General features: G+C 46.6%; 1 protein-coding gene across 1 annotated transcript in view; it reads right to left on the reverse strand.

The window, feature by feature from the left end:
- pak1ip1 (PAK1 interacting protein 1) overlaps positions 1–19326 on the reverse strand; it is a 148347-nt gene that overhangs the window by 126419 nt on the left and 2602 nt on the right. The window contains exon 5 of the mRNA XM_038796428.1: positions 12293–12413. Coding sequence (XP_038652356.1) covers positions 12293–12413 — 121 coding nt within the window. The remainder of the gene's footprint in view (positions 1–12292; positions 12414–19326) is intronic.

Genomic DNA, 19326 nt, shown 5'->3' on the forward strand with positions numbered 1-19326 from the left:
CTACCCATTCCAGCATTTGAGGAACCTTTTCCGAGGGTCCTAATTGGTTGTGTCGGACCGCTTCCTAAAACAAACAGTGGGAATCAATATCTTTTGACGATAATGGATGTGTCTACTAGGTTTCCAGAGGCCATTCCAGTAGGTAATATTACAGCTAAAAGGATTGTGGAGGAGTTACTTAAATTCTTTCCCAGCTATGGACTACCCACAGCAATTCAATCGGATCAAGGATCAAATTTTACTTCAAAGTTATTCAAAGAAGTTATGGATAGCTTAGGAATAAAACAATTTAAATCAACTTTAGGGGCCTCACGGTAGCATGGTGGTTAGCATCAATGCTTCACAGCTCCAGGGTCCCAGGTTCGATTCCCGGCTGGGTCACTGTCTGTGTGGAGTCTGCACGTCCTCTCCGTGTGTGCGTGGGTTTCCTCCGGGTGCTCCGGTTTCCTCCCACAGTCCAAAGATGTGCGGGTTAGGTGGATTGGCCATGCTAAATTGCCCGTAGTGTAAGGTTAATGGGGGGGATTGTTGGGTTACGGGTATACGGGTTACGTGGGTTTAAGTAGGGTGATCATTGCTCGGCACAACATCGAGGGCCGAAGGGCCTGTTCTGTGCTGTACTGTTCTATGTTCTATGTTCTAACTGTGTATCATCCAGAATCGCAGGGAGCGTTAGAAAGGTGGCATCAGACATTAAAGACAATGTTGAGGGCGTATTGTCAAGATTATCCAGAGGATTGGGAGAAAGGATTTTCCATTCGTATTGTTTGCAATTCGGGATGCACCTAATTGAGTCTACCAAATTTAGTCATTTTGAACTAATTTTTGGTCATGAGGTAAGAGGATCACTTAAATTGATTCAGGAAAAATTGATGGGTGAATAATTGGAAATTACACTATTGGATTACGTGTCAAATTTTAGGGAACGATTAAATAGAGCAGGTGAATTGGCAAGGCAACATTTGAAAGTTTCACAAAATGTGTTGAAACGGGTAGCGGACAAGAAATCCAAAGTTCGTAGTTTTGTCAGTGGGGATAAAGTTTTAGTGTTGTTACCAGTGGTAGGTGAGCCTTTATAAGCTAAGTTAATCTAAGCAATCCTTGATCAGATAGAAAGGAAATTAAGTGAGGTGAATTATGTGGTAAAAACACCAGACAGAAGGAAGACTCACCGAGTGTGTCATGTGAATATGCTTAAAAGGTACTTTGAAAGGGAAGGAGAGAAAAAGGAAGTTTTAATGATTCTAACTCAAAGTGACAAACCAAATCCAGATGACTGTGAATTTGACATACCTCAAATTAAATTGGAAAATGAGGATGTTCTTAAAAATTGGGATGAATTGTTAAGTTACCTTCCAGAGGAAAAATGAACTGACCTGAAAGAGTTATTGATATCACATGGGCAAGTTTGTAGAGATAAATTGGGAAGTACTAAAATAGCTATACAGGATGTAGACGTAGGAAATTCTGTTTCTATCAAACAACATCCATACAGACTTAATCCTTTAAAATTGGCACAGGTTAACAGAGAGATTGAGAGTATGCTGAAAAATGGCATAATTGAAGTGGGTTGCAGCCAATGGAGCTCACCCAGGTGATGGTACCTAAACCAGATGGTACCCAAAGGTTGTGTGTGGACAATTGAAAGGTGAATGCAGTTACAAGAACGGATTCTTACCCTATCCCACGTTTGGAGGATTGCATTGAGAAAATGGGACAATCCGCTTTTATTTCCAAATTGGATTTACTGAAAGGTTACTGACAAGTACCTTTACCTGAAAGGGTGAAGGAAATTTCAGCTTTTATGACTCCAGATGGCATATACCAGTTCAAAGTTATGCCATTTGGCATGAAAAACGCCCCAGCAACATTTCAACGGTTAACTAATACAGTCGTTTCAGGGATTACCCAATTGTGTGGTATACATCGACGATCTGGTACTGTTCTGCCAGACATGGAAAGAACATTTAAAACATCTGAGGGAGTTATTTGATTGACTTCAGGAGGCGGGTTTGGTGATAAACCTAGCCAAAACTGAATTTGGAAAAGCCCAAGTCACTTTCCTTGGCCATACAATCGGACAGGGTCGAATGGTCTCACGGGATGTGTAAACTAAAGTTATCGGGGAGTTTCCGATACCCTCGACACGACGGGAAATAATGCGGTTTCTTGGTATGAGTGGATTTTACCGGAAATTTGTACCAAATTTTAGCAGTGTGGTCGCTCCACTGACGGACTTGCTCAGGGAGTGTAACAAATTCCAGTGGACAGCAGAGTGTCAACAGGCATTTGACAGCCTGAAGTCTGTGTTAACCACTGCTCCTGTGTTAGTCATCCCAAATTATACCAAACCATTCAAAGTGGCTGTTGATGCGAGTGATGTGGGCGTAGGTGCGGTGCTTCTACAAGACGACGGCGAAGGGCGCGAGCCTATTTTTAAAAGAAATTGAATTCTCACCAGAAAAAGTATTCGACGATTGAGGAGGAGACTTTGAGTTTGGTGCTGGCTTTGCAACATTTTCACATTTATGTGACCAGCAATCCATCTGACACCATTATATATACTGATCATAATCCTTTGACGTTTTTGGAGCGATTCCGGAATAACTGGAAGGCTGTTTCGCTGGAGGTTATTGTCACAGCCAATTCATTTAAAAAGAGTACATGTGGCAGGACAGGAAAATGTGATCGCCGATGCTTTGTCACGAATGTGATGAATGGAAGGATTTCGGTTGGAGGAAGAAGAACGGGAAAGATGGACTTATTATTATGCCTGTTTACGTGTGTTGTTTTTTTTTGTGAAACAAAAAAGTATATTTACTGTGTACATTTCTTAGTGAATGGTGCAAAAGTGAAAAATTAATCCATCTTGAAGTTGATGGTTTATTTTTTTTTCTTGGGGGGAGGTGTCATGTGAGAGTACCTTTAAGAAATGGATGTTTAAGTAATGTACCTTTAAGAAATGCAGCAGATCATATTACTGAAGTGATGTCAGAGGGTGGGGGTAGCCGAGTTGAGCTCACTTCTGCTTTTAGTTTCAGTTTGAGAGAGCAGCTGAAACGTGCCTGGCTGGTTTGCTGAGAGCTGCATGAAGAAAAAGAGCTTGGGTGTGTGTGTTTGCAGTGAGCTGGATCTGCGGTGAAATCTGCCAGGAAAGACTATCTCTGAATCATTTGGGTGATTTAAACTCATAATAGTCATGTCTTTAACCTGATGTGTTTCTGTTTGGAGGTTTGAAGGAACATTTTGAGGAATTATTTAGTGTTGTATTATTTTCAGAGTTATCTTTGAAGTAAGGGGTGTTAAGGGATCCAATGTTTATTTAAAAAGGTTAAGTTGAATTCATGGAATAAACATTGTTTTGTGTTTAAAAACCCACATGTTCATAATTGGAATACCACACCTGGTGACCAAACCGTGTGCTTCAAAAGCAACAATACATTAAAGGGAGAGGTTGGCTGAACTCCATAATACATTTTGGGGTTCTGATAAACGCTGCTCCCATAAAAGGGGGGTACCTTGGAGGGCTCGTGCAGTGGGGTGGTCTGGGTGGAGAGTTTATTACAAGCCCCCCAACTGCTGGGGAGGGATGGAGGGCGGATAGATGAAAAGATTATGGATGGGTGCAAGGCTAACAGGGTTGTTGTGGTAGGGGATTTTATTTTCCCCTATATTGACTAGGACTCACTTGGTGCTGGGGGCTTGGATGGGGCAGAGTTTCTAAGGTGCATCCAGGAAGGCTTCTTGATGCAATATGTAGATAGTCCAACTGGGGAGGGGCGGTACTGGACCTGATATTGGGGAATGAGCCTGGACAGGTGGTTGGGGTTTCAGTGGGGAAACAATTTTGGGGTGGTGACCACAATTATGTAGGTTTTGGGGTGTTTTTGGATGGGGAGGAGGGTAAGCCTCGCGTTAAGTTGCTAAACTGGGGAAAGCAAATCACGATAACATTAGACAGGAATTGAAGAATTTGGATTAAGTGCGGCTGTTGTAGGGTAAATCAACATTGGACATGTGGGAGTCTTTCAAGTGACAGTTGATTAGGATTCAGGAAAGTCAAGTTCCCGAGGAGAAAGAAGAAAAGGTATGGGAAGTTTAAGGAGCCTTGGATAACGAGGGATATTGTGAACCTCGTCAAAAAGAAAAAGGGAGGGAGCTGAAACGGTTGCAGAAGGTGAAGCAGCTGGAGCAGCAGGACTGTGAGCAGAGTGTGAAGGAGCTGGAGCAGTGAGACCGAGGTCAGTGCTTGAAGCAGCCGGAGCAGCAAGGCAGGGCCCAGAACATGAGGCAGCCAAAGGCAGCATGTGGAGGGGCTGTCACACGTTGGGTGGCTTCAGCTTGAGGCGGATTTTTTTGGGAGGAGAATTTTTACTGCCTGGTCCTAGGGGCAATTCATGAAGGGCTAGGAACCGACAAAGAGTTGAAAAATGTCCAAAATCAGGAGGAAGACAGCAGCCAGGAAGGGAGAGAATGAGAGCTCGCCGTCGGGCGCGAGGACCAGCCCGGGGACTGCCACGAGGCACAGGTCGTGCCGTTGGGTGGAGCCGTACAGCTTAGAGCAGAGAAGATGGCGGAGGTGGTGTCTAGAGCTCGAAAAGCAGTTTGCAAATCATATGGAGGCGATGAGAAAGGAGATGGCAGTGGTACTGAAGGCGTTGATACAGGAGGCAATTGCCCCGGTGAAGATAGCTGTTGCAAAGGCGTCGGCTGAGGTGAGTGGACGTGGTGAGAAGATGAAGGGAGTGGAGGAGGCCATGACGTTGCGGCACAGCGATCAGCTCACCTCGATGGGAGATGAGCTGCAGAGGGTAGTTGACGCCAATAAGGGGCTGCGAGCAAAGCTGGAGGATATCGAGAACCACTCGAGACAACAAAATTTAAGGACTGTGGGCCTGCCCAAGGGAGCGGAGGGCTTGAGGTCGACAGAGTACTTTACCAAGATGTTGGCAGGACTGATGGGGGAGGGAGAAGAACCCTCTTGGTATGAATTTGACAGAGCTCATCAGTCGCTGAGGCCCAAGCCCAAGTTAAACGAGCTGCCAAGGGCAGTTTTCACAGATATCACATGAAGGAACAGGAGGGCGTGACGGTGGAACTGACAAAGCAGCGAGCAGCTTTCGGCTGAGTGAAGGCGGCATTGTACGACAGTGGAGTATGGTTTGGAATGGCTTATCCAGCAAAGCTAAGGGTGACCTACAACACCAGAGACTTTTATTTTGAGACAGTGGAGGCATTTATGAAGTCAGAAAACTTGGGACAGAAGAAGTAAAGAGTGGGAGAATAACTTTGAATAATGTTCCTACTTCATACTGTTATAGAGGTTAAACGATCTTTGCTGCTGTTCTTTGCAGCGACGGTTTTTTATGAAAAGTATATATTTGATTTCCCCTGGAACTGGGTAGGAGGGGAGGAAAGGCCTGACCAGAGGCCCCCGCACTTGCTAACTTAAGTCGGCGAGTGAACAGTGGCATCGTGGAGGGAGGGGCTTTGGAATTGGAGCCTGGTGAGCAGGTTTCAATGGGCCCAGGATGTGAGAAAAAGGGGAGGGGATCGACACTGTGTGGGGTCGCTTCGAGAGGGAGTGTAGTGGAGGATTCTGGGAGGGGGGATGGGGTTCGATGTCAACAATGGATAGGGACGGGTCAGCACGGTAGCACAAGTGGATAGCACTGTGGCTTCACAGCGCCAGGGTCCAGGTTCGATTCCCCGCTGGGTCACTGTCCATGCGGAGTCTGCACATTTTCCCCATGTCTGCGTGAAACCGGGTGCTCCGCCACAGTCCAAAGACGTACAGGTTAGGTGGAATGGCCATTATAAATTGCCCTTAGTGAATAAAAAGTTTAGGAGGGTTTATTGGGTTATGGGGATAGGGTGGAAGTGAGGGCTTATGTGGGTCGGTGCAGACTCGATGGGCCGAATGGCCTCCTTCTGCACTGTATGTTCTATGTCAGGCTCAGTGGATGGGGCCTGAAATTATGATGGTGGTGGGTAAGTGGTGGGGAAAGAGACCCCTGTTAGGATAGTTACGTGGAAAGTGAGGGGTTTGGGAGGCCCAGTGAAGAGGTTGAGGGTACTTGCGCATTTGAAAAGTTTGAAAGCAGATGTGGCGAGACTCACTGGAGGGTGAAGGATCAGAGGTTGGGCTAGCCAGCTGTTTCACTCCAGTTTTGATAGTAGGGCGCGGGGGTTGCGGTTCTGGTGAATAAAAGAGTGAGGTTCCAAATGGAGAAAGTTGTGGCAGATCAGGGAGGTAGGTGCGTGATAGTGACAGGGGCATTAGAAGGGAGGTTGGTGGCATTGGTAAGTTATGGGGCTGATTTAGCTCACAGGGCTAAATCGCTGGCTTTTAAAGCAGACCAAGCAGGCCAGCAGCACGGTTCGATTCCCGTACCAGCCTCCCCGGACAGGCGCCGGAATGTGACTAGGGGCTTTTCACAGTAACTTCATTGAAGCCTACTCGTGACAATAAGCAATTTCCATTTCATTCAAGTGTGTATGGTCCCAACTGGGATGATGCAGGGTTTGTAAAGGAGTGTGGGGCCATCCCCGACTTGGATTCACATGAATTGATAGTGGGTGGAGACTGGAACATGGTGTAGGAGCCAAAATTGTACAGACGGAGATCGCGTACCGAGTCAGGGGCAGTGAATGCGTTGACTGGGCTAATGGTGAAAATAGGATGAGTGGACCAACATAGAACACACAGTGCAGAAGCCATTTGGTCCATCGAGTCTGCACCGACCCACTTAAGCCCACTTCCACCATAACCCAATAACCCCATCAAACCTTTTTGGTCACTAAGGGCAATTTATCACGGCCAATCCACCTAACCTACACGTCTTTGGACTGTGGGAGGAAACCGGAGCACCCGGAGGAAACACACACAGACACGGAGAGAACGTGCAGACTCCGCATAGACAGTGACCCATCGGGGAATCGAACCTGGGATCCTGGCGCTGTGAAGCCACAGTGCTACCCACTTGAGCTACTGTGCTGCCCTGAAGATCCTTGGAGGTTCTTGCACCCGAGGGACTGGGAGTATTCTTTCTTCTCTTCAGTTCATAAGGCCTATTCGCGGATAGATTTTTTTTGTGGTAGGTAAGACGCTGTTGGTCAGGGTCAAGGGATTGGAATATTGGTCAATTACGATATCGAACCATGCGCCACACTGGGTTGATATGGTGTTGGAGAAGGGAATAGTGCAGAGGCAGGGGTGGAGTTTGGATGTGGGGCTGTTGGGGGACCGAGGGTTTTCTGACAAGGTTGGAAAAGTGATTGAGGAATATGTGCGGTTTCATTGTGCGGGTGAGGTCTCGCAGGCGGTGGTATGGGAAGCTATGAAGGCAGTGGTGAGGGGAGGTGATGTGAGGTAAGGCAAAGATGGATAAGGAGAAGAGGGTAGTACGGCAAAGGTTAATAGATGAGATGTTGGAAGTGGACAGGAGGTATGCAGAGGTTGTTGATCCAATACTATTGGAAAAGAGGAAGGAGTTGCAGGCAAGTTTTGACTAGCTGTTCACAAGGAAGGCGGTGCACCAACTGAGGCAGGTGAGGGGAGCGATCTAAGAGTATGGAGAGAAGGCGGGACGCATGCTGGCAGGTCAACTTTGGAAGGAGATAGTGGCAAGGGAAATTTTTCAGGTGCGGGATAGGGCAGGGAAGTTGGTGGTGGCTCCAGATCAGATTAACAGGGTGTTTGAGGAGTTTTACGATAGGGTCGGGAAATGCAGGAATTCCTGGATGGTTTGGACTACCCGAGGTTGGGGGAGGGGCACAGGGCCATATTGGAGGAGTGATAGTGGAGCAGGAGATAAAAGATGCGATTGGGAGGATGCAGTCGGGGAAGATAGCAGGGCCAGATGGGTTTCCGGTGGTGCCTTACAAGAAACGTAAAGATAAGTTGTCGCCGCTGATTGTGGGGATGTTTGAGGTGGTGATAGGGAAGTGGGTGTTGCCACAGACTTTGGGGCAGGCATTGATCTCCCTGTTGCTCAAGAAGGATAAGGATCCAACAGAATATGGGCCGTATAGGCCAATATCATGTTTAAATGTGAACGCAAAGGTGTTGGCGAAGGTATTGGTGGGTCGGTTGGAGGAGTACCTCCTGAAGGCGATACGGGAAGATCAGACAGGATTTGTGAAGGGAAGGCAGCTCTTTTAGAACATTAGGAGGGTCTTAATGTGGTTATGATGCTGGCGGACGGGAAGGAGACAGAGGTGGTTGTAGCTTTGGATACCAAGAAGGCGTTTGACCGAGTGGAGTGGGGGTATTTGATGGTGGCTCTGGAACGGTTTGGGATTGGGCCACAATTTGTAGATTGGGTAAGGCTGCTGTACAGAGAGCCAAGGGCGAGTGTCCGCACGAATAACATTAATTCGGGATATTTTGCTCTGCACCTCGGGACCAGGCAGGAATGTCCTATGCCCACCCCGAGTTCGCGCTTGCGATTGAGCCATTGGTCATCACATTAATGAGTCTGGAGGTCTGGAAAGGGATTTGTTTCTGAGGGCGGGGGGAAGAGCATAGAGTATATTTGTATGCGGATGACTTGCTGTTGTATGCATCAGAACCAAGTGAGTTGTGGGGGGGGCATATTGGTGTTTGGGTCTTTTTCAGGCTTTAAACTAAATTTAGATAAAAGTGAATATTTTGTGCTGTCTCAGCTAGGGGTGGGGGCAGGGACTCACTTTAGATATCTGGGGGTGCAGGTGGTACGGGATAGGGGGGCTCCGTAGGTTTAGCATTACTAGTCTGGTGGGGAGAGTGAAAGCGGATCTGACAAGGTGGGATGGTCTCCCTCTGTCACTGGCAGGTTGGGTACAGGCAATTAAAGTGAATTTGTTGCCACGATTCTTGTATTTTTTCAGTGCCTGCCGATCTTCCTGCCAAAGGCATTTTTCAAAGAGGTTGAAAAGATGATTACCTCATTTAAATGGGGACGGAATGTGGTGAGAATTAGGAAGGTGCTGTTCTGTTGCAGAGAGGTCAAAAGTCAGGGGGTTTGGGGTCTTCCGAATTTACTATATTATTACTGGGCAGCTAATGCGGAGAAGGGGAGGAGCTGGGTTGGGGGGGGGGGGGGGGGGGGGGCAGTGGGTTGGAATGGAAGAGAGTGTGGCCATCTCAAATGGCCACCCGCAAAGGATAATGGGAATTGTGGTCAGGTTGGGACACAGACGATGCACAGCCTCTGTGTATTGTGCAGAGGAAACCAGACATACACAGAAACTTGCACCTGCTAAAGGTCAATCACCAATCTCCCCAGGACAACGGGGCTCAGATTGAAACATAGTGGGGCAGCACGGTGGTTAGCTTTGCTGCCTACTGCGCTGAGGACCCGGTTTGAATCACAGCCTTGGGTCACTCTCCGTGTGGAGTTTGCACATTCTCCCCGTGTCTGCGTGGGTTTCACCCCCACAAACACATGCAACAATACCTTTAGAAGGTGACTGAACAGGTAGACGAGGGTAGAGCAGTTGATGTGGTGTATATGGATTTCAGTAAAGCGTTTGATAAGGTTCCCCACGGTCGTCTATTGCAGAAAATACGGAGGCTGGGGATTGAGGGTGATTTAGAGATGTGGATCAGAAATTGGCTAGTTGAAATAAGTCAGAGGGTGGTGGTTGATGGCAAATGTTCAGAATGGAGTTCAGTTACGAGTGGCGTACCACAAGGATCTGTTCTGGGGCCGTTGCTGTTTGTCATTTTTATAAATGACCTAGAGGAGGGCACAGAAGGTTGGGTGAGTAAATTTGCAGATGACACTAAAGTCGGTGGAGTTGTAGACAGTGTGGAAGGATGTTGCAGGTTACAGAGGGACATAGATAAGCTGCAGAGCTGGGCTGAGAGGTGGCAAATGGAGTTTAATGTAGAGAAGTGTGAGGTGATTCACTTTGGAAAGAATAACAGGAATGCAGAATATTTGGCTAATGGTAAAATTCTTAGCAGTGTGGATGAGCAGAGGGATCTCGGTGTCCATGTACATAGATCCCTGAAAGTTGCCACCCAGGTTGAAAGGGTTGTGAAGAAGGCCTATGGTGTGTTGGCCTTTATTGGTAGAGGGATTGAGTTTCGGAGCCATGAGGTCATGTTGCAGCTGTACAAAACTCTGGTACGGCCGCATTTGGAGTATTGCGTACAGTTCTGGTCACCTCATTATAGGAAGGACGTGGAAGCTTTGGAACGGGTGCAGAGGAGATTTACCAGGATGTTGCCTGGTATGGAGGGAAAATCTTATGAGGAAAGGCTGATGGACTTGAGTTTGTTTTCGTTAGAGAGAAGGTGGTTAAGAGGTGACTTAATAGAGGCATACAAAATGATCAGAGGGCATACAAAATGATCAGAGGGTTAGATAGGGTGGACAGTGAGAGCCTTTCTCCCGCGGATGGAGGTGGCTAGCACGAGGGGAACATAGCCTTAAATTGAGGGGTAATAGATATAGGACAGACGTCAGAGGTAGGTTTTTTACGCAAAGAGTGGTGAGGCCGTGGAATGCCCTACCTGCAACAGTAGTGAACTCGCCAACATTGAGGGCATTTAAAAGTTTATTGGATAAGCATATGGATGATACTGGCATAGTGTAGGTTAGATGGCCTTTAGTTTTTGACTTCCCATGTCGGTGCAACATCGTGGGCTGAAGGGCCTGTACTGCGCTGTATCGTTCTATGTTCTATAACCCAAAGATGAGCAGGTTAGGTAGATTGGCCATTCTAAATTGCGCTTTAATTGGAAAATATAATTGGGTACTCTAAATTTTAAAAAAAGATTGAAACATAGCAGTAGTAACAGACTTGGGGGTGCCTATTCACCTTATTTGGGAGTGCATAAGTGCCTTGGACAATAACAACTAGGACCTGCCCAGCTATCAAGGTACCTGCCCCTAATTGGCCAGAATCGATTAGGGTGATCAAAACCCTATCGACCCACTGGATCCCGAGTGGGACCGCCCAAAAGAGGCGCGAACCACAGGCCACAATCAGTAAAGATATGCAACAAACACCTCCTCCACGGATCATCCTCAACACCGGTCCCCCACAAGGCTGTGTCCTCAGCCCTACTATACTCCTTATACACCCATGACTGTGGCCAAATTCCCCTCCAACTCGCTTTTCAAATTTGCTGATGACACCATCGTAGTGGGTCGAATTTCAAACAATGACGAGACAGAGTATAGGAATCAGATACAGAATCTGGTGAACTGGTGCGACGACAAGTAATCTCTCCCTCAATGTCAACAAAACTAAGGAGAACTATGTTCTTATACATGTTTTTAAGGTAAAGATAGATAGTTTTTTGAAGAATAAAGGGTATTAAGGGTTATGGTGTTCGGGCCGGGAAAGTGGAGCTGAGTCCACAAAAGATCAGCCATGATCTAATGAATGGCGGAGCAGGCTCGAGGGGCCAGATGGCCTATCCCTGCTCCTAGTTCTTATGTTCTTATGAGATTGCATTCGACTTCAGGAAGCGTAGTGGAGAACATGCCCCTGTCTACATCAATGGGAACGAAGTAGGAAAGGGTCGAGAGCTTCAAGTTTTTGGGTTTACAGATCACCAACAGCCTGTCCTGGTCCCCCCCTGCCGAACCTTATAGTTTAAGAAAGTCCACCAACTTCCGTCTTTCTAATGAAAATATACTAATCTACTCAACCTCTCTTCATAGCGAGCACCCTCCAAACCAGGCAACATCTGGTGAAACCTCCTCTGCACCTTCTCCAAAGCCTCACGTCCTTCTGTTAATGTGGCGACCAGAACCTGTACGCAGGTATTCCAAATGTGGCCAAACCAAAGGTCTTATACAACTGTAACATGATCTGCTAACTCTTGTACCAAGAGTGTCCGCTCCATTTCTCCTTTGATAATTGTAACCATACTGCAGAAGTATCTTCTCTTTAAAGATCACTATATATCTCTGCTCATCAAATCTTGGAGTCTAATTTACTGGACTGTTGATAGATAGTAATGCCGTGGCTGCATAACAACTGAAATATCCTGTCTTAGGCTGCATAAAGGTTGGCCTAGAAGTTACCTTTCGACTATGGCTGGAAAAATAATTGAATGGGTGGCACAGTGCGTCGCACTGCTGTCTCACAGCGCCAGGGATCCAGGTTCAATTCCAGCCTTGCATGACAAGTCCTCTGTGGAGTTTGTGCCTTCTCACCCATGTCTGGCATGGTTTCTTCCCTGTCCAGTAAAACTGTACAGAAACCAGGATTACAACTTGAAATTTGACAAACGTCTTGTTACATGCATAAGAAAATTACAAGTGCTAAACTGCAAGAATGATATTACTTATGAGCTGGTATAGACTTCAAGCACTCCCATTTTTTTGTGTCCCATACACAGATGATTCCATCTTCTGCTCCAGTGAGCAAGTGTGTAGTTCCATAGAATTCAAGGCAGGTCACTGTACCTTCAGAAAAGATAGGCTTAGATTAGATCAGCATTGAGAAACATTGATAATACAAAGCACTTGGTTAGCCTATCATTCAAACAAGGAAGCAAACGGTGCACTGCCTGATATTTCCAAACTGTATATATGCTGTCCCACACAATCTAAGTTCTCTTTTATCATGAAGCATTGGTATTGTTGGTTTGTATTGTTGGATATTATACATAACATACAGATTTAAATGAATTTACGAAAGGGAAAATCTCAGCAAGTTGGCAGCATTTGTAGGGAGAGAAAAGAGCTAACGTTTCGTGTCCGATGACACTTTGTCAAAGCTAACGCTGTCGGAGAGGAGTAGTACTTCTTCAGGGTAGGCATTCCTGGAAGAGAGGTGCAGTGAGTTAAACACTGGATAAAAGCAAATTTAAATGAATTTAGTTTAGTGTCTGTGTGTAAAAAAGGATAAAACTCTAGTAAGATTCATGTTAAATAAAGCCGCTTGCATTTTTTGTTTTAAATATTTTATTTTCCTCCTTTTTCACATTTTCTCCCAAATTTACACCCAACAAGAAACAATAATCAGTAATGAATGCAATGTCAATCCCCATTTCAATAACAACAAACCCTTCCTCCCACCAAACCCCAAACATTAACCCGCATGTTAACAGAAACAAATGACAAAAAGGAATCAGGAATCACCCATAATCACCATTAACACATACAGTCCCACTCCCGCAAACCCCACCACCCCCTAATGTTCGATGTGATCCAAGTCTCGAAAGTGCAAAATGAATATCGCCTTATGAATTGTAGAACCCCTCCATCCTTCCCCTCAGTTCAAATTTGAGCTTTTCAAGCGTCAAGAATTCCAGCATGTCCCCCACGCCACACCAGGCACAGGGTGGAGAGGTTCTGCCTTTGGCGATCAAGGAGGCGAAGGCAACAACATCTGCCTCCGTACCCGTTTCCAACCCGGCTGGTCCGACACCCTGAATATGCCCGGGTCCAGTTTCACGTGCACCACTTAGAGATTAAAACCTCCTTTCAGTAATCCTCGAGCATTGGACAGGACCAAAACATATGAACGTGGTTTGCGGGCCCCTCCCCACAATGTTCACACACATCGTCTACCCCCTCAGAGCCGGCTCACCCTCGCACTTGTAAGGCATGCTCTATACACCATCTTCAGCTGTATCAGCCCCAACCTCACACACGAGGCATCCTCCAGAGCACCTCACACCAGAAACCCCTCCTCCATAAGAGCACCTCACAACAGAATCCCTCCTCCATACCCTCTTCCAACTCTACCTTCCAGCCGCGCCTTCTCCTCTTCCAAAATAGCCCCGCAAACCACCTATACTACCGCTTCTCCAGTCCCCCCCCCTCAAACCGCCGATACTACCCCCTTCTCCAGTGCCCCTGTCGTCAGCACCTCCTCCAGCAATGTGGAACCCGGGTCTACTGGGATGTTCTGTATATAAAGCTATTTGCACATTAGGGTTTTTTTTTTGGTTTAAGTTCAAACTGTCTCCATTGTGCTGAGAGTTCACGGTGTGAAAAGCAAGAAAGAACTTCGAAGAATGAGCTGTTGCTTAGCAACCAGGGGCTCCTCAGGTAGAAAGGCTTTTGAGTTTCATTTTAGCTGAATTCATAGCAGATGAAACTAGGAGCTAGATTGTTTGTCCTATGAAGATAAATTGAAACAGTTCAGACCAATACTCTAGAGTTTAGAAGAATGAGGGGATATCAAATTGAGGTATACAAGAATTTAAACGGTATGGATAAAGTAGATGTGGAGCGATGCTTCCTCTTGTAGGGCATTCTGGAATGAGAGGTCATAGTCTTAGGGTAAGAGGTAGCAAATTTAAAGAGTGGAGGAGAAACTACTCCCAAAGGGTTGTGGATCTGTGGAATTCACTACCATAGAGTGCAGTGGATGCTGGGACAGTGAGTAAATTTCAATAGTTGGACAGATTTCTAATTGGTAATGGTTGAAGCGTTATGGAGAGCGGGCAGGATAGTGAGGTAAGGCCGGGATGAGAACAGCCATGATCAAAAGGCAGTGCAGACCTGATGGGCCAAATGGCCTAATTCTGTCTCCTTTTTTGTTAAACCTTATGAGAAGGAGAACAGTTCTCTCAGTTCAGCCAGAAGCAAAACTAAAACAATGGAGTAATGGGCACAATAGTTAGTTCTAGAAGACAGGGAATGAAAGATATGTTCCAGGAGCTCTGAAGTCAAAGGAACAAACCAAAACTGAAATTGGATTTGAAGTTAACGAGAGAACCGAGAAGATGAGATGGAGTCAGCAAGTGAGCAGCCAGAGATATCTGAAGTTAATTCTAAGGTTTGTGAGATCTTACTATAGCTTGTTAATTAACAGTTGATGCAATTGTTCGTTGGACTCAAGAGTTTGCCGTGAAAGCTTGAAAGCATTCAAGACAAAGGAAATACTGAAAGAGTGTAAGACCTGGAAGTGGATCAATGTTTCCCAACAGTTGAGAGAAAGCATTGTTTTGAGAGAACGTTCGAAAGGGTATGTCTTGTTGTAAGTGGGAGTTTGGAATCACTTGTGTGGAAGCCGGAGTCCAGAGAAAAAAGATGTGGTGTAAGAATCATCTGGGGGACTCAAAACGTTACCTGGATTCAGAGTGGAGTTGGTCTTGATCACAGTCAGTCTGTGAGTTTAAAGAGACTGTGTGTAACGGAGACCATTATAGCAAAAGATATATTTGTAACCCATGTAATCCTTTAAATCTGGGTAAATTTTTCAAGCTAAGTGTGAGTGAAGGAGTATTGTATTTTAGTCAAACTTTCCACATTTATAAATGTGTCTTTGTTCTTCTAAGCCAACTGGCAGACTTTAAAATTCTGTTCACCCCACGTGTTGCTTGAAAAAAAAAGTAAAAGTTACACAGCGGAATTCTCCATCAGCAGGATCCTCCGCTCCGCCAGCAGCCCACACACGTCCGTGGGCTTCTCGATGGTGGGGATGGCCACCATGGGAAATCCCATTGGTCGGCTGCCGGAATGGAAGATCCCGCTGCCGTACAGTAAAACATGACTGGCAGACCGGAGAATCCTGCCCATGGTCTTTTGAGACAGGGTTCCATTCTAGGATCTTCTCATCCAGACGAAACATTCACTCAGATTTTTCAGGTGCACCAAGTTGGGTGGGAGGTGAGCGGTGCAGAGGATGCTGTGATGTTTCAACAGCATTTGGACAGGCTGAGTGAGTGGGCACATGCATGGCAGATGCAGTATCCGAGGAAGGATGATCTTCCTAAAGAGAGAGAGAGAGAGAGAGAGAGAGCGCGAGGAGAGAGAGTGCGCGCGCGCAAGCAAGTGAGCGGCGAGCGAGAGCACGTGCAAGAGAGAGCACGCGAGAGAGAGAACACTAGCGAGAGCAGGCGCGAGAGAGAGCAGGCGCGAGAGAGCGCGGGAGAGCAAGCGCGCGCGAGAGAGCGAGAGCACGCGCGCGCGAGGGAGAGGGCGAGAGCACGCGCGCGCGAGGGAGAGGGCGAGAGCACGCGAGTGAGAGATGGCGAGAGCACGCGCGAGAGATGGCGAGAGCACACACGAGAGAGGGCGAGAGCACGCGCGAGAGAGAGAGGGGGCGAGAGCACGCGTGAGAGAGAGAGGGGCGAGAGCACGCGTGAGAGAGAGAGGGCGAGAGCACGCGCGAGAGAGAGAGAGGGTGAGAGCACGCGCGCGAGAGAGAGGGCGAGAGCACGCGCGAGAGAGAGAGGGCAGTGCACGCGCGAGAGAGAGAGAGACGGGGCACGCGCGCGAGAGAGAGAGAGAGGGCGAGAGCACGCGCGCGAGGAGAGAGGGCGAGAGCACGCGTTGAGAACATAAGAACTAGGAGCAGGAGTAGGCCATCTGGCCCCTAGCCTGCTCCGCCATTCAATTAGATCATGGCTGATCTTTTGTGGACTCAGCTCCACTTTCCGGCCCGAACACCATAACCCTTAATCCCTTTATTCTTCAAAAAACTATCTATCTTTACCTTAAAAACATGTAGATGAAGGAGCCTCAAACTGCTTCACTGGGCAAGGAATTCCATAGATTTCACAACCCTTTGGGTGAAGAAGTTCCTCCTAAACTCAGTCCTAAATCTACTTCTCCTTATTTTGAGGCTATGTCCCCTAGTTTCAGCTGTCACCCGCCGTGGAAACAACCTGCCCGCATCTATCCTATCTATTCCCTTCATAATTTAAATGTTTTCTAGAAGAACCCCCCTCATCCTTCTAATTCCAACGAGTACAGTCCCAGTCTACTCAACCTATTCTCATAAACCAACCTTCTGTGACTCATGCACTAGCACACCCAAGTCTCTCTGAACAGCGGCATGCTTTAATATTTTATCGTTTAAATAATAATCCCGTTTTCTGTTATTCCTACCAAAATGGCTAACCTCACATTTGTCAACATTGTATTCCATCTGCCAGACCCGAGCCCATTCACTTAACCTATCCAAATCCCTCTGCAGACTTCCAGGTATCCCTCTGCACTTTTCGCTTTACCACTCATCTTAGTGTCATCTGCAAACTGGACACATTGCCCTTGGTCCCCACTCCAAATCATCAATGTAAATTGTGAACAATTGTGGGCCCAACACGGATCCCTGAGGGACACCACTAGCTACTGATTGCCAACCAGAGACAACACCCATTTATCCCAACTCTTTGCTTTCTATTAATTAACCAATCCTCTATCCATGCTACTACTTTACCCTTAATGCCATGCATCTTTATCTTATGCAGCACCTTTTGTGTGGCACCTTGTCAAAGGCTTTCTGGAAATCCAGATATACCACATCCATCGGCTCCCCGTTATCTACTGCACTGGTAATTGCCCTCAAAAAATTCCACTAAATTAATTAGGCATGACCTGCCTTTTACGAACCCATGCTGCGTCTGCCCAAAGGGACAATTTCTATCCAGATGCCTCGCTATTTTCTTCCTTGATGATAGATTCCAGCATCTTCCCTACTACCGAAGGTTAAGCTCAACTGGCCTATAATTTCCTGCTTTCTGCCTACCTCCCTTTTAAACAGTGGCGTCACATTTGCTAATTTCCAATCCACCGGGACCACCCCAGAGTCTAGTGAATTTCGGTAAATTATCACTAGTGCAACTGCAATTTCCCTAGCCATCTCTTTTAGCACTCTGGGATGCATTCCATCAGGGCCAGGAGACTTGCTACCTTTAGCCCCATTAGCTTGCCCATCACTACTCCCTTAGTGATAACAATCCTCAAGGTCCTCACCTGTCATAGCCTCATTTCTATCAGTCACTGGCATGTTATTTGTGTCTTCCACTGTGAAGACCGACACAAAAAACCTATTCAGTTCATCAGCCATTTCCTCATCTCCCATTATTAAAACTCCCTTCTCATCCTCTAAAGGACCAATATTTACCTTAGCCACTCTTTTTTGTCTTATATATTTGTAAAGACTTTTACTGTCTGTTTTTATATTCTGAGCAAGTTTACTCTCATACTCTATCTTACTCTTCTTTATAGCTTTTTTAGTAGCTTTCTGTTTCCCCTAAAGATTTCCCAGTCCTCTAATCTCCCAGCAATCTTTGCCACTTTAATGCTTTTTCCTTCAATTTGATACTCTCCCTTATTTCCTCAGATATCCCCGGTCGATTTTCCCTCTTTCTTCCGTCCTTCCTTTTTGTTGGTATAAACCTTTGCTGAGCACTGTGAAAATCGCTTGGAAGGTTCTCCACTGTTCCACCATAAAGTCTTAGCTCCCAGTCTACCTTAGCGAGTTCTTCTCTCATCCCCTTGTAATCTCCTTTGTTAAACACAAAACACTAGTATTTGATTTTACTTTCTCACCCTCCATCTGTATTTTAAATTCCACCATATTGTGATCGCTCCTTCCGATAGGATCCCTCACTATGAGATCATGAATCAATCCTGTCTCATTACACAGGACAAGATCTAGCCGCTTGTTCCCTCGTAGGTTCCATTACATACTGTTCTAGGAAACTATCGCGGATACATTCTATAAACTCCTCCTCAAGGTTGCCTAGTCCGACCTGATTAAACCAATCGACATGTAGATTAAAATCCCCCATGATAACTGCTGTACCATTTCTACATGTATCCGTTATTTCTTTGTTTATTGCCTGCCCCACTATATCGTAACTATTTGGTGGCCGATAGACTACTCCTATCAGTGACTTTTTCGCCTTACTATTCCTGATTTCCACCCAAATGGATTCAACCTTATCCTCCATAGCACCGATGTCATCCCTTACTATTGCCTCGATGTCATCCTTAAATAACAAGCAACACCACCTCCCTTACCATCCACTCTGTCCTTCCGAATAGTTTGATACCCTCGGATATTTAACTCCCGTCGTGACCATCCTTAACCATGTTTCAGTAATGGCCACTAAATCATAGTCATTTACGATGATTTGTGCTGTCAACTCATTTACTTTATTCCGAATACTACGAGCATTCAGGTAAAGTACACTTATGTTGGTTTTTTTACCTCTGTTTTGAATCTTAACATCTCCAGTTTTATTCCTTTTGTTATACTGGGCCTATTCACTGTGCTCCCCTCAGTCACTGTACCTTGTATTGTCGCCCTTTTAGATTTCTGACTCTGTCTTCTCTGCCTTGCACTTTCCCCTTGCTTCCTTTTGCTTCTGTCCCTGTTTTACTACCTTCCGACTTCCTGCATCAGTTCCCATCCCCCTGCCATTAGAGGCGAGCGCGCGAGAGAGAGAGGGCGAGAGGACGCGCGCGCGCGAGAGGGCGAGAGGACGCGCGCGCGAGAGAGGGCGAGAGGACGCGCGCGCGAGAGGGAGAGGGCAAGAGGACACGAGGGAGAGAGAGCGAGAGAGGGCGAGAGACACGCGCGAGAGAGGGAAAGAGGACACGCGCGAGAGGGGCTAGAGGGGCGAGAGAG

The sequence above is a fragment of the Scyliorhinus canicula genome, chromosome 5, assembly GCF_902713615.1.
Source record: "Scyliorhinus canicula chromosome 5, sScyCan1.1, whole genome shotgun sequence".
NCBI classification, from domain to species: domain Eukaryota; kingdom Metazoa; phylum Chordata; class Chondrichthyes; order Carcharhiniformes; family Scyliorhinidae; genus Scyliorhinus; species Scyliorhinus canicula.